Source organism: Erythrolamprus reginae, chromosome 10 (assembly GCF_031021105.1).
Source record: "Erythrolamprus reginae isolate rEryReg1 chromosome 10, rEryReg1.hap1, whole genome shotgun sequence".
Lineage (NCBI taxonomy): Eukaryota > Metazoa > Chordata > Lepidosauria > Squamata > Dipsadidae > Erythrolamprus > Erythrolamprus reginae.
In genome coordinates this window covers 49,481,701-49,496,089 of record NC_091959.1, presented here as the reverse complement: position 1 = coordinate 49,496,089, position 14,389 = coordinate 49,481,701, and the positions used below count along the sequence as shown (strand labels likewise).

The window sequence follows — 14,389 nt, the reverse complement described above, 5'->3', positions numbered from 1 at the left end:
CGTGGCTGTTTATTTGACCTGCTTGAATCAAGCCGAGGGGGGTGGGCCTTGCGCTTTGCAAAAAACGGAGGGAAGATACTGGGGTGTTTTAAAACAAAAGTTTGCATTTTGAACCTCTAATCACAGTTCCTAGGGGGACAAAAACACCCCCCTCCCCTTTGCCCTGGGTTCCTCTGATTTGTTGGACTTCACACCCAGTAATCCTGTTTTTATTTATTTATTGGATTTGTATGCTGCCCCTCTCTGGAGTTTTGCTTGCCCTAGATGCCCAAAGGGGTTATCTGAGCTGCTGGACTTCAATTCCCAGAATTCCCTAGCCTGCGAATGCTGGCTGGGGGATTCTGGGAGTTGAAGTCCAAATATCTCCAAGTTGCCAAGGTTGGGAAACACTGGTTTAAGGAACAATCCCAGAGTGACACCCAACCCCTTGTTCACAAAAGCAACCCACAATTCTGCTCCCCTTACTTGCAAACAAAACAATATCACACATGAAATTCCAGCGCTTCAGGCTGTCCGTCTTATTTTACGTACCTGGGAGCTGCGAGGGAAAAGATATAGTCCTTTATTTTTTTAAAAAGAGCCAGAGTTGGGAAAATCTCTTTATTGCAAACAAATAGGCAGACACTTTCCAAAAGAGTTGTGCAAAAGCACTTTCTTAGGCGCTGCTCCTACTTCACACACTGCGTTGTGGTTGTACCTGCCCGGCTTGCGTTAAACGGGCAGCCGGTCCCTTCCCGAAGCCTGGACCGACTTACGGTTGTATCCCGCCTGTCCCATCGCGTGGGGGTTCTTCCCGGGGGCAACCAAGATGTCGAGAGGGGGAGCAGAAGGAAGAGGGAGAGGGGCTCATTTAGGGGCACCGGTTGTGCAGGGGTGCAGAATTCGCAACTTAAGAAAAAACTCACACACCTCCACTTTTCCTCCTTTGAAATCTCAGGCAATGGTGTCTGTACGCTCCAATTAAAATAAAAGTATAAAGTGCTATCGGAGTTTTAGGAAGCCCTTCGACTTGAGGCTGGGAAGGCTTTTCCCACAGACAATAGCCCACCAGAGCAAACGTAGAAGTCTCCAACTTCCAGAGAGGGGGCTCTGCTGGGGTATTGTGGAGTCAGTTTATGACGGCTTTCTTTCCGTTCGTTTTTAAGCGGCAGTTCAAAGCCCACGGAATCCACAGACTTGGCAACTTTTAAAGACTTCAACGTTCAGAATTCTGGGAGCCTTGAAAAAAGGTTGCCACGTTTGAAGAGCTCTGCTTCAGAGTAGGGTCTGGCCTGAACCGAGATCCCCTGGAGTGGTTCTGCTGGGGAAAGGGCTAAGGCACAATTCAAGACAAATGCCAGTCCCCAGGAAGGCACCGGGAGGCAGGAAGCTGGTTTGGTTCCAGGTGTGAAACCGCCGCAAACAGAAACCGGGGGGGGGGGGCGGGCAGGTGAAACCGGAGCTTTGTGGGTTTCGCACAAGCTTCCTTCCCTCAACAGGTGGGAGTTTGGGCTAGTACCCCCCCCCCCCCCCCCAGGCGTTAGCAAACTGAGCAATACCAAAACTGCATCAGTTCACTAAGGCAGTGTTTCCCAACCTTGGTAACTTGAATATATCTGAACTTCAACTCCCAGAATTCCCCAGTCAGCATTTGCTGGCTGGGGAATTCTGGGAGTTGAAGTCGAAATATATTCAAGTTGCCAAGGTTGGGAAACACTGCACTAAGGACACCAATCAACAACTCAGCTGGACTCGGATGAGTAAAGTAACAGCTACATTTTCCATACCTGACCATCTCTGGCTGGACAGCTGACCATGGGTTGCATCCTTCCAGCTCAAGGGTAGGCAAAGTTGGCTCTTCGATAACTTGTGGACTTCAACTCCCAGAATTCCTGAGCCAGTCATTGCTAGCTCAGGAATTATGGGAACTGAAGTCCACATGTCATCGAAGAGCCCACTTGGCCTACCTCTGTTCCAGCTGAAGCAGTTCCTGCTGGATTCTTAACCAGCCAGAGAAGCAACTCTGTTGGCGTTAAAAGACCGTCCTCTTCCCCACTGCAATGAAATTAGACAAGCTACTCGGGGCCTTATTGGGGGTAATAAATAGGGAGGGCCCGCCGCATTAAACAACTTAACTTAAAAAGACATAAATAAATGAAATGTTTTAGAGAAAAGTGCTTTCCCAGCCCTCCTCCTGCAGGGGGCGCCCTTCAGGTCCGGGTTTTGAGCGAGATGGTCTGTTTGCAGCCCCCGTTCCCCGCTTCCGGGAGGCCCACGGGATGCTCGGTGGTGGCGAAGAGCAGCATGTCCAGGGTGGTCTCGGTGCATTTGGCAATCAGGCGGATGAAGGGCCGGACGTCCCCTTCGTTGGCTACCTCCAAGGCGTGGTAGTACTCGGCCCGCTGCTCCTTCCGGATGGTGATGGGTGGGTAGCCGGCCTGCATGAGGATCAGGTTCATCAGCAGCCGCGAGGTCCTGCCGTTGCCGTCCACAAACGGGTGGATGTACACCAGCTTGTAGTGAGCCAGGGCGGCGAACTCGACGGGGTGCAGGCCCATGGCGTCCTCGGAGTTGATCCACTGCACGAACTCCAGCATCTGCTTCTCCACGTCGCGAGGGTGCGGCGGGACGTGGTGGCCGACAAACACCTGCGTAGTCCTAAACCGGCCGGCTTCGATGGGGTCCACGTAGCCCAGGACCCTCCGGTGGATCTCCAGGACGTCCGGCACGCGGACCGAGCCCATCCGAGACACGAGGGTGGTGTTGACGTACGTCATGGCGGCGTGCATGCCGATGACCTCGTTCTGCTCCTCCAGGCTCTTCCCGGGGACGGCGTACCGGGTCTCGATGATGTGCCGGATCTCGGCGAGCGTCAGGGTGTTGCCCTCGATGGCCACGGTGTGGTAGATGTGGTGGTAGTAGGACTCCTCCATCACCCTCCGCAGGGCCGAGTTGCCTTTGGGGATGGAGAGGACCTTCCGGACTTTGCTGTCGATGATGCTGAAGAACCTCTGGTCGATTTCTTCCACCAGGGGCAACGTCCGGTCCCGGCTGATCAGAGCCTTCTTGTTGTGGGGGGAGATGGTCAAGGCTTTGGAGTAGAGGTAGTCGGCCTGGATGATGTCTTTCTCCTCCTCAGAGAAGAGGCCGAACTCGGTCAAGGCGTCCACGTAGTCGGGGTCCATCTTGAGGGCGTGAAGGAAGAGCTTCTGGGCTTTCTCGCGCTTCCCTTGCCTTTTCATCTCCAGCGCCTGGTGCAACGCCGCTTTGGCCTCCAGCCTGACCTCTGGAAACGAAGCAAAGGCCGTTAGGGAGCCGTGGCATTTTGTTCAACGAAGAACAACGCATTTGGGTCATGTTATACTCTATGTCAGTGTTTCCCAACCTCGGCCACTTGAAGATATTTGGACTTCAACTCCCAGAATTCTGGGAGTTGAAGTCCAAATATCTTCAAGTGGCCAAGGTTGGGAAACACTGCTCTATGTAGTGGAGCTTTGAGAAAATTAAGAGATACTGGGGGGTGGAAATCCAGATTTGGCTAGAGGAAATATTAGAGGGAAGAATAGGAAGGAAGACTGAACTTTTTTTAGGTATAGCCCATGAAACTTTTGATAAAAATCAATTGTTAAAGGGTAAATATGTTAAAGGGCTAAATCGGGTCCAGGAGGAAAGTGCTTTTATTAGGAAAGTGAAGACAAGAACATATTTATTATGGTTGTTAGCCGCCCCGAATCTGCGGAGAGGGGCGGCATACAAATCAAATAAATTATTATTATTATTATTATTATTATTATTATTATTAAGGGGGCAGAATCTGAGGTTAGTTGGGGGAAAGATCAGAAGGAACGTGGGAAAATATTATTTGACCGAAAGGAGTAGATGCTTGGAACAAACTCCCAGCAGACGTGGTTGGTCAATCCACGGGAACTGAATCTAAGCATGCCTGGGATAAACACAGATCCATCCTGACATAAAATACAGGAAATGTATCATGTCCCCGTCCCCCCTTTCCCTTCTGTCCTCCAGACTATACAGATGGAGTTCATGAAGTCTTTCCTGATAAATTTGATGCTTCAGATTTTCCACCAAATGTAATGTATTGTATGATTGCACTGTATGATTGCGTATTACACTGGGGCTTTTAGTTGTATTTTAAATTATTATATTTGTGCTACATGCTTATGTTTGTATCAATTCTGTGAGCCGCCTTGAGTCATCAGAGAAGGGCGGCATACAAATCTAATTAATAATAATAATAATAATAATAATAATAATAATAATAATAATAATATGATAAACAATAATAATAACTAGGTAACTTCATCAGCGGAAGTAACCTCATGACCCCCATTTCAACCCGCAATTCTTCTGGCAAATGGGAGTGGGGGGGCTCCAGCGAGCGACTGACCTGGGGAGGCCTTGGCCTTCAGCACCATCAGCTCCAACCCGCCGGAGGTGACGCTGAGCTGGGTGCTCTGCCCCGCGTAGGTGGTGAGGCCCACGTAGCCCAGGCCCATCTTGCTCCGGAGGAAGGCCCAGCCCTTCAGGACCACCTGGCACTGGCCCTCCACCAGCAGCACCGGCAGCAGCACCACCAGGAGGGACGCCAGCACCGCTGCCAGCACCGCCACCCAGCGGGCCCGGAGCCAGAGGGAGACCCATTTCAGCTCCGGTTCCACTGCTGCCACGCCGGTTGCCATGGAGAACAGCTTCATCGGGGCGCCAGGAACAGCGGGCATCGTGGCATCGCTCTCCTGGAGGGTCTCACCTGTGGAAGGGAGGGAGGAAGGAGGGAGGGAGAAGGGAAGGAAGGGAAGGAGGGAGGAATGGATGGAAGGAAGGGACGGAAGAGAAGGAAAGATTAGCAAAGTGTCCCCCAAGTGACTCTCCTTGCCCCGTTCACACAACCCATCAGAACCAGGTCATGGCTAGAGGAGCCACCACTAACTAGTCCAGGGGAAGGCCAAGCTGGCTCTTCTCTGACTTGCGGACTTCAACTCCCAGAATCCCTGAGCCCATCATGCATGCTCAGGAATTCTGGGAGTTGAAGTCCACATGTCATAGAAGAGCCCACTTGGCCTTCCCCTGGACTAGGCTCTTGGCAGCAGAGGGCCCCCCACCCCCGGGCCCCAGCCTGCCCCCCCTCTCTCCCAGGATGCCCCACCTGCCCCCTCCCCCTTATTCCTTTTGTACCCCCTCCCCTCCCCTCTCTCTCCCCCTCCTCTCAATGACCCCCTCCCTCCCCTCCCCACAACTCACCCCCACCCGCGCCCTCCTTCCCGCACTTACCCGGAGCCGGCTCGCTCTGCCCCACATTCCTCCATCACCCACCCAAAGTTTCTCTTCCGGTTCCTCCCCTCAACACCCCCTTCCTTATTAACCCGTCCTCCGATTGGCCACCTCCTTCTGCCCCACCTCCACCGACCTTCCCCTCTTCTCCTCCCATTGGCTGCCCCTGCGTGTCGATCTCCTTCCGTGTCTCGCCTCCTTTCTTGGGAGGAGGCTAAGACGCAAGGCCCGAGAGGCTGGCCTCGTGGAGGAAAGCGATTGGTTTATTTCCACGTCAATCACAACAGGCGTCCTTTGGGCCATTGGGGAGGAGGCGGAGGCGGGGCGCGTGGATTAAAAAAAAAAAAGAGGGAAGCGCGTTGTCAAGGAGACCGGTGGCGGGGGGAGGCGGCGGATGCGCCACATTTTGGGGCGCAAATTGTCCTTTTTCTCGGAGGGGGGCGGAAACAAAAAAGTGGCCCGAATGACTCCCCCCCCCCGGGCCTTATTTGCCGATCGTCGCTCATTCCACATAGGACAACTTCCGCCGCAGAAAGCCGGCGCGGCCATGTTTGTTTTGGGCAGAGAAGAGAAGTGCTTCGCCACATCCGGAAACCTGGCCTGCAAGCTTATGAGGTCATTTCCCCAGACTTTCAAGGGTAACACGGGAGTCCAGTAGCACGTCAGAAACGGAGAAACACGCGCATCTTCATCTCAGTCGGTTTTATGATGAAAATCCGCGTCTTTTGTTGCTTTCCTTTTTAAGGAGAGCCCTTGGCAGGATTTATTTATTTATTTATTTATTTATTTATTTATTTATTTTGTCCAATACACATTGCAGATTATAGAGAATATACATGTAGTAAAATATATCAAAGAAAGGATAGAGGAGAAGATATAAGAATAAAATAAAATAAGATTATTGAATGGAACCACTGCAGCAAATAATATGGGTTGACATATGTGTATTATGTGATTTGTAGCATACATGTATCGTATTGAACGTAGATGCTCTATTTGGTTTTTAAATAAATGTATGTAGAAAAAAAAATCTAGTTGCTTGTAGTTGCAAATAGAATAGAAGAGAATTCTTTATTGGCCACACAAGGAATTTGCCTTTGGTGCAGATGGTGCAAATGGCTTCATGGTACCATTTTATATTTAAAACAGCTCATGACACAATTAGGAACAAGACATCTGCAGAGGGGAAAATCAAAATCCTGCTTGGAAGTGCAAAGGAGCAGGTGGCGGCTAGGAAGGAAAACCTCAGGGATTCTCGTGAGTGGCAAAGTTTCCCTCTCCATCTATGGATCAGGCAGAGCCAAAGTGGTACCCGAGAGGCAAGTGTCCAGGCTGGTCAGCCGCCAGGCAGAGTCCCCTGCCGAAAGAGGGCAGCAGAGACTGGCATTCCCCAATCATCTCTCGACTTAGCCACGGACGGTGAAAAGAAGCTGGCAAGAGACCAGGTAGCTTCTCCACCTGGCCACGACCAGAACGGAGCTTTGGGATGGGCTGCCCTGGCTGTTTTCCCCCAGGAGAATTAAAAATAATGACATTTATTTTATTTTTTTTGGGGGGGGTGTATAAAATTTTTCTTTATTTTTCTTTCAACATACAATAAAACAACAGGAGCAATAAAAAACAAAGAATCAATGCTTAAAATAATAATTAATAATATTTCTTAGATAGGTTAAACATTCGGAGAGAGAAAAAAGCACTAATAATACTTTCAATATGTACTTTTTATCCTCTTCTTTGCTAAGTCAATTAAAATTAACCACCCATGAGATACATTTCATCTTCAAATAACAATATTATAAAATCTAGTCCCTTATATTCTTTTTCTATTTATAACAAAACCTAAACATCTTAACTCAATATCTAATTTAATCCTTTCATCTCAGTGTTAACCAATGCTGCCACCAGCCCTGATTTCGCCATCTGGGTCTTGGATAGATTAATATTAAATCATCATGTATTTCTTCAAAAGTAAGTAAAAGGCATTTATTGACAGGTGGATTAATTGTGGGAAAGGGCTTAGAACTCCACCATGCGTTTACTTACCAGGCTGATCCATGATGTATTTCAACCATGCAGGGGTTTCTTCCTTAAGGGAAAAGAACAGAGGTTCTGCTCGCCTCTGATCCAATTATTGATCGGTTTTATTGTTGGCAGAAATATCTGCTTGCCAAATAATAATAATAATAATAATAATAATAATAATAATAATAATAATAATAATAATACAGTATATATGTGTGTGTGTGTGTGTGTGTGTGTGTGTGTGTGTGTGTGTGTAAACAAACAAACTGGTAATTTGTACAAGTCCCTTATCAGTTCTGTGATACTTAGCTTGCAGCTGTGAGGCAATTCAAAGTCCTTCTTCTTTCACAAAGTGACACACACTTTGCTCTGGTTTAGTTTCAAAGCGGGGAAAAATCAGCACACAAAAGGTCAAAGTCAGCAAAGCAGTCAGGAAACACAACGATCAGATAATCCTCCACAATGGCCAAACCCACAGGCTGCTAATCACTAATGACCACAGCCCCACCCAACCACAGGTGGCCTCATTTTCTTTGATAATAATCTCCCAGTTGTTGCTGCCTATGCATCGCTCTCCGCATGCGTGGCTGTATCATTAACTCTTGTTCTGAATCCAAGGAGGAGCTAGAGAATTGATCTCCTTCTGAGCTGTCTGCCCCACTCTCCTCCTCCCTGTCACTCATGTCTTCTTGGTCAGAGGAGCCTTCATCATTAGATTCCACCGGGTGGGGGGGCGAAACAGGCCTGCAGCATGTGGATGTCTCCCCCACATCCACAGTCCTTGGGGCAGGAGCTGGGCCAGAGCTAACCACAACATATATACTGTATTGATTATTTACATTGATAAAAACAAGGCAACATAAAAGGAAAACATACATACATAGATACAAACAAGACAAAATAAAGCATTATGCTTTATACATTAAGTAACTTTGGTATCAGAACTTAGAATGGATACCTGCTATGTAGCAGGATTTTTTTTTTAATTTGCAGCTTATTCATTTGCAACCATTTCAATTCGTACTGACTAATACACGTTAGTCTCCTTAAATTATCAATATCTATTTCTCTATGTTTCCTTTCAACTATATTTATTCTGTGGTATAATGGCTCATTTGACAACAGTTTGTTTTTTTCCTCCATTTTCATTTGAGTATGTATTCACAATCAACATTTTAAATATTTGAGATTTTCTGCCGGCGGTTCTTTAAAAACAGGTTGTTATTGGAAGGAATGGATACACCGCTTAGAGAGGGCTGGGAAGCACTGGGAAGTCTAAGTCTAAGTACTATTGCTATTCCTTCCTTCCTTCCTTCCTTCCTTCCTTCCTTCCTTCCTTCCTTCCTTCCTTCCTTCCTTCCTTCCTTCCTTCCTTCCTGACTCAAGGTTGACTCAGCCTTCCATCCTTCCAAGTACGGTCAAATGAGGACCCAAATTGTTGGGGGCAATATACTTACTCTCTCTAAACCTCTTAGAAAAGGCTGCAAAGCTCTGTGAAGTGGTAAATAAATCTAAGTGCTATTGCTATCGCCTCTCCATATGGACCACTTTGGGGTTTGACCCCAACACTTTCCCTGCCCGGATCACCCCCTTTTCATCAATAAAAGACCCTTGGAGGAGCTTCAGTTTGAGTGGAGAGCTGGGGAAAACTCTCATCTCATCTAGTAGATCCTTGGAACAAACTTCCAGCAGACGTGGTTGGTAAATCCACAGGAACTGAATTTAAACATGCCCAGGATAAACACAGATCCATCCTAAGATAAAATACAGGAAATAGTATGAGGACAGACGAGATGGACCAGGAGGTCTTTTTCTGCCATCAATTCTTCTTTGTTTCTATCTCATCTTAGCCGCTCTGAATCCTCGGAGAGGGGCAGCATACAAATCTAAATAATAATAATAATAATAATAATAATAATAATAATAATTATTATTATTATTATTATTATTATTATTATCATTATCTCAGCCCCAGGAGAGTGCCAGAGGCAAAGAACGGAGGATGAAATTTCTCCTTGAAACTTCTCACTCAAAACGAGTCCAAGGCGGCAGAGGTTTAGTGCCGTTCAGAGCTCTGGTCTGGGCAGCGTGGCCTGCATGCAGAAGACAAGCCAACAGACCATGATTTGTTGAGCTACAATGTATTGCACGCAGCCAGCCTAAGCTCCAACAAAGGATCTTCCGTTGGGGAAAACCAACTTTCATGTTATTTCTGCTTGGTAGTAAAAGCTTCTGTTTTTCCCATCGAAGTCTGGGAAGTGGAGATTTCTGCGCGTCCCCTGGGAGCCTTCACTGCCTCTTTCCCCAACCAGGCTGGCAAAAACCCACCCACCCACCTTGTCCTTCCTCCGGTGGGGTTAAAAATAGAAGCAGACGAGTTTAAAAGCGAGTTACCCTATATATCTCTAACTCCCCCTCCCCAGGTTTCCATGGCAGCCAAAAGGAAGGGAGGGGAGGTTCTTTTGCTTAAGGAGGAGAGAGAGAAGTCCGGGTGGGGAGGCAAGACACTGCCTGATGCTGCCTAATTTTTCCTCTTTTCTTTTTATGAAAAAAGGGGGGGGGGAGAAGGAGACCGTTTTTCTGCTTGTGGTGTTAATCCATTGCTGCAAGAGATTTTTGCCCTCCAATGATTACTTCAGCTTCAACCAAAGCAACACAAGAGCACACAACAGATTCAAGCTTAATATTAACTGCACCAAACTTGACTGTAAAAAATATGACTCTAGCAATCGAGTTGTCGAAGCGTGGAACTCACTACCGGACTCTGTAGTATCATCCCCAAACCCCCAACACTTTACCCTAAGACTATCCACGGTCGACCTCACCAGGTTCCTAAGAGGTCAGTAAGGGGCGAGTATAAGTGCACTAGTGTGCCTTTCGTCCCCTGTCCTATAGTCTCTCCTATATCTCCTATATCTTCTCTTCTTCTTCTTCTTCTTCTTCTTCTTCTTCTTCTTCTTCTTCTTCTTCTTCTTCTTCTTCCTCTTCTTCTTCTTCTTCCTCTTCTTCTTCTTCTCCTCCTCCTCCTCCTCCTCCTTCTCCTTCTCCTTCTCATCATCATCATCATTATCATCATCATTATTATTGTTATTATTATTTATTAGATTTATTAGATTTGTATGCCATCCCTCTCCAAAGACTCTTCCATCTCTTCTATCCATTATATTATTATTATTATTATTATTATTATTATTATTATTATTATTATCATTATTATAGAGTTGGAAGGGACCTTGGAGGTCTTCTAGTCCAGCCCCCTGCTTAGACAGGAACCCTACACTACTTCAGACAGATGGTGAGACAACATCTGCTTAAAAACATCCAGTGTTGGAGCATTCGCAACTTCTGGTGGCAAACTGTTCCACTGGTCAACCGTTCTGACCGTCAGGAAATTTCTCCTCAGTTCTAAGTTACTTCTCTCCTTGTCTAGTTTCCACCAGAAGTGGAAAAAATAATTTCTTTCCCGAAGTCTTTGACTGTTTCTTTGGCTAAACTTGAACACCCAAAATAGGATGATGAGATGTGAGGAGAGGCCTCCTCTCTTTCTCTCTCTCCCTCCATCAGGCTCCCACTAATTAACAAATTAACTCATCCACGCCCACAGCCCTTCTTTATCACTGACGAAACCCTCATTAATTACAACAGAGCAGCGCAAAGCATAATTTGTGGGTTCCAATCGCACATTTAACTCTCAAATTGCATCTTGAAAGTCTCCCATCCACTTCCCCAGAATCCAAAGAAACAGATCTACGCAACAGACGGACATCAGGGATTGACCCTCCAGGTTGTGACTGCAACTTGTTCCTTGTATCCTTAAGATTTTTATTAATATTGACTGTTTCCTCATTGTTTATTTGGTCCCTATGACGATTATTGTTGGACCTCCTGATTCTTGACAAGTGTATATTTTTCTTTTATGTCCACTGAGAGCATCTGCACCCAAGACAAATTCCTTGTGTGTCCCATCACACTTGGCCAAGAAAGAATTATATTCTATTCTCTCATTTTTTAAATTTCTTTTTCCTTCGTGGCCTCTCCAGCCTGGCCTTGGACACTACCAGAAGCCATGAGGGGAGTTTCCGAGGCAAGCAGGACTAGAACTCAGGGCCTGATGCTTTCCCCACAACATCAAAGGGACTGCTTACCAAGCTTGTCGTGCAAAATTAGATTTAATTGGATTTGTATGCCGCTCCCCTCCGGGAACTTGGGGCGGCTCACAGCACGTAAAGAAAAAAAACCAAGAACAATAATAACAATCCAATTAATACATTACAAATTCTAATTAAAAAACTATCAATATCATTCATTCAACAATCAAACTAAAGCATTCATTGGTCAGGGGAGATGATCTAAGGAACCCCAGGCCTGGCGGCAAAGATGAGTTTTTAAACTCTTTCGGAAGGCGAGGAGGGTACCGGGCAGTGCGAATCTCCAGGGGGAGCTGATTCCAGAGGGCTGGGGCCGCCACAGAGAAGGCTCTTCCCCTGGGTCCTGCCAGCCGACATTGTTTAGTCGACGGGACCCGGAGAAGGCCGACTCTGTGGGACCTCACCGGTCGCTGGGATTCGTGTGGCAGAAAGCGGTCCCGGAGATAGTCTGGTCCGGTGCCATGAAGGGCTTTATAGGTGATGACCAACACTTTGCAAAGCCTTAGCCCTGTGATGGCGAACCTATGACACGGATGCCACAGGCGGCACATCGAACCATATCTAAGGGCCCGCGAAGCATTGACCTATGTCAGTTCCAGCATGCAAGTGTGTGCTGGTCAGCTGATTTTCAGCCTTTTTTCCGGCCGTCTTCACTCTCCCCCGGGCTGTTTCCCTAAAAGCAGGGGAGGGCTCTGGATTGACGTGGCCATCTGCCCAGGTTTCCCAATTTAGCTCTATTGATTTATACGGACTTTCCAATGACTAGATCCTCCACAGCGGCCATTGGCAGAGTCATAAGCTGTTATGTGACGCTGGTCTTTTATGGGGCCTCGCCATGCTGCACCTTCAGATGCTGGGATCGGCACCACCGAAGCCAGCAGGATTTTTAAATGAGGACTCTGTTCTATCCACGTTGCAAAAACGAGCTTTGGAGAATCAATACAGGGTTTCGCAAGCTTATCCCCAAGTGTCAGCAAAAGAAGAGAAGGACTGAGGGGTCGTGATTTCCGGCAGTCTCCAAATGGGTGGACCGTGCGGTCAAGCAATAGGGAAAGCAAGTAGGATGCTTGGCTGCATAGCTAGAGGTATCACAAGCAGGAAGAGGGAGATTGTGATCCCGCTGGTGAGACCCCATTTGGAATAATATTGTGTCCAGTTCTGGAGACCTCGCCTACAAAAAGAGATGGATCAAATTGAATGGGTCCAAAGACGGGCTGCAAAAATGGTGGAAGGTCTCAAGCATCAAACTGATCAGGAAAGACTTCATGGAGTCCATCTGTATAGTCTGGAGGACAGAAGGGAAAGGGGGGACATGATCGAAACACTTAAATATGTTAAAGGGTGAAATAAGGTTCGGGAGGGAAGTGTTTTTATTAGGCACAAGAACAAGGGGGCACAATCTGAGGTCAGTTGGGGGAAAGATCAGAAGCAACGTGAGAAAATATTATTTGACTGAAAGAGCAGTAGATGCTTGGAACAAACTTCCAGCAGACGTAGTTGGCAAATCCACAGGAACTGAATTTAAACATGCCTGGGATAAACACAGATCCACCCTGAGATAAAATACAGGAAATAGTATAAGGGCAGACTAGATGGACCAGGAGGTCTTTTGCTGCCGTCAATCCTCTATGTTCCTAGGGATGTTGCGAAGGTGGACTTCAACTCCCAGAATTGCCCAGCCAGCAAAGCAGACTGAGGAATTCTGGGAAGCTGGAGCCCACTCTTCTTAAAGTGGAAGAAATTGAAAAACACCAAGCTGATATAATTTATAACCAATGCACAGTGGCACAAAACCCTTTATCCCTGTGCCTCGCAACAGCTTCTCCTCCCTCTCCCTGTGCAGAAATGGGAACAAGGGGGGGCAAATAACCACCCCCCCCGCCTCTTTCTCAGACCCTAATCCTCCCGATCAAAGCCACATTCTGCCACCCAGAGTGTAAATCCTCATTAACCATCCTTGGAGAAGGACGAGGAAGGGCAGGGACAATGCTGCACTCACCTGCAAACGAGGCAATTTGATGACTGGCTACAAGCAACCCTGTTGCAGTATTAATAACGTTTGGCTGTAAAATTACCACGTTTTGAAATTTCATTACATCCTCGTGTCATGGGGCATGAAGCAGAGGAAAACCTAATTAAATTACCTAAAATTATTGCCTTCGCTTCCGGCCAGGGGAGATGGGGCAGCCCAGCAGCAGTGTCCCGTGTGCTGCCTCGACCTCCCCACTTGTAAGCGATGGGCTGGTTCTTTCGGAGGCCTCTCCCAGCCTCTGCCTCGCACGTCTCGACTTGATTCCTGGCTGGTTTTGCTGGTTGAGCTTCTTTTTTCTAGGTCAGCAGCTGCAACAGTTCTTCTGTCTCCGTTCGTGCCCCCGTCCCTCCCTCTGCCAAAGCCCTTTCTCCATTCTGGCAGGTGGACGGTCTGTCTGTCAGGTAGATTTCTTCCAGGGAGGGCAATTCTCACGGCCGTTCCCCTTTTGACCAAGACGTTGGCTTGGCACCCGCAGTCCCCTGGAAGGAATCCTTGGTGAGGAATTTGCAGGAAGAACTGGGCTGAAGCCAGAAAGCTCCCAGCTCCACCTTTGGCCTTTAGGAAGTTGATGAGCGAGAAACCTTGAACGCTTTTTCATGTCGCCAATTCACAAATGTCTCCCTCCCAGGCAGGAAAGCCCTCAAGACAACCCCGTTTTCCCTACTGTCTTCAGAAGGTGAATGATGCAGCCGAAATTGGGAAAAATGGCTTAATCCGATGGAGAACTTCTTGCAGAGGTCAACTAGAAGTGAGCCCAGTGAGTATGGAGGTGGGGTTTTCATGGAGGTCTTAAGGGTGGTCTGATTTGATTGAGTCTTTGGTAGAATAGAAGAGAAGAGAAGAGAAGAGAAGAGAAGAGAAATTAGGAACAGAAGAGAAATAAGAAGAGAAGAGAATAGAATAGAATTCTTTATTGGCC

The 14,389-nt window shown here is 47.4% G+C and overlaps 1 protein-coding gene across 1 annotated transcript; it reads right to left on the bottom strand.

Annotated features, from left to right (window-relative positions):
- Positions 1 to 586: 586 nt before the first annotated feature.
- Positions 587 to 5,348, bottom strand: FICD (FIC domain protein adenylyltransferase). The gene is made up of 3 exons (XM_070763334.1): positions 5,269 to 5,348; positions 4,388 to 4,747; positions 587 to 3,265 (listed from the first exon to the last, which is right to left on the bottom strand). Exons 2-3 carry the CDS (start codon positions 4,716 to 4,718, stop codon positions 2,190 to 2,192), a joined length of 1,407 nt encoding a protein of 468 aa, XP_070619435.1. The 5' UTR covers positions 4,719 to 4,747; positions 5,269 to 5,348; the 3' UTR covers positions 587 to 2,189.
- Between the last annotated feature and the right edge of the window lie 9,041 nt (positions 5,349 to 14,389).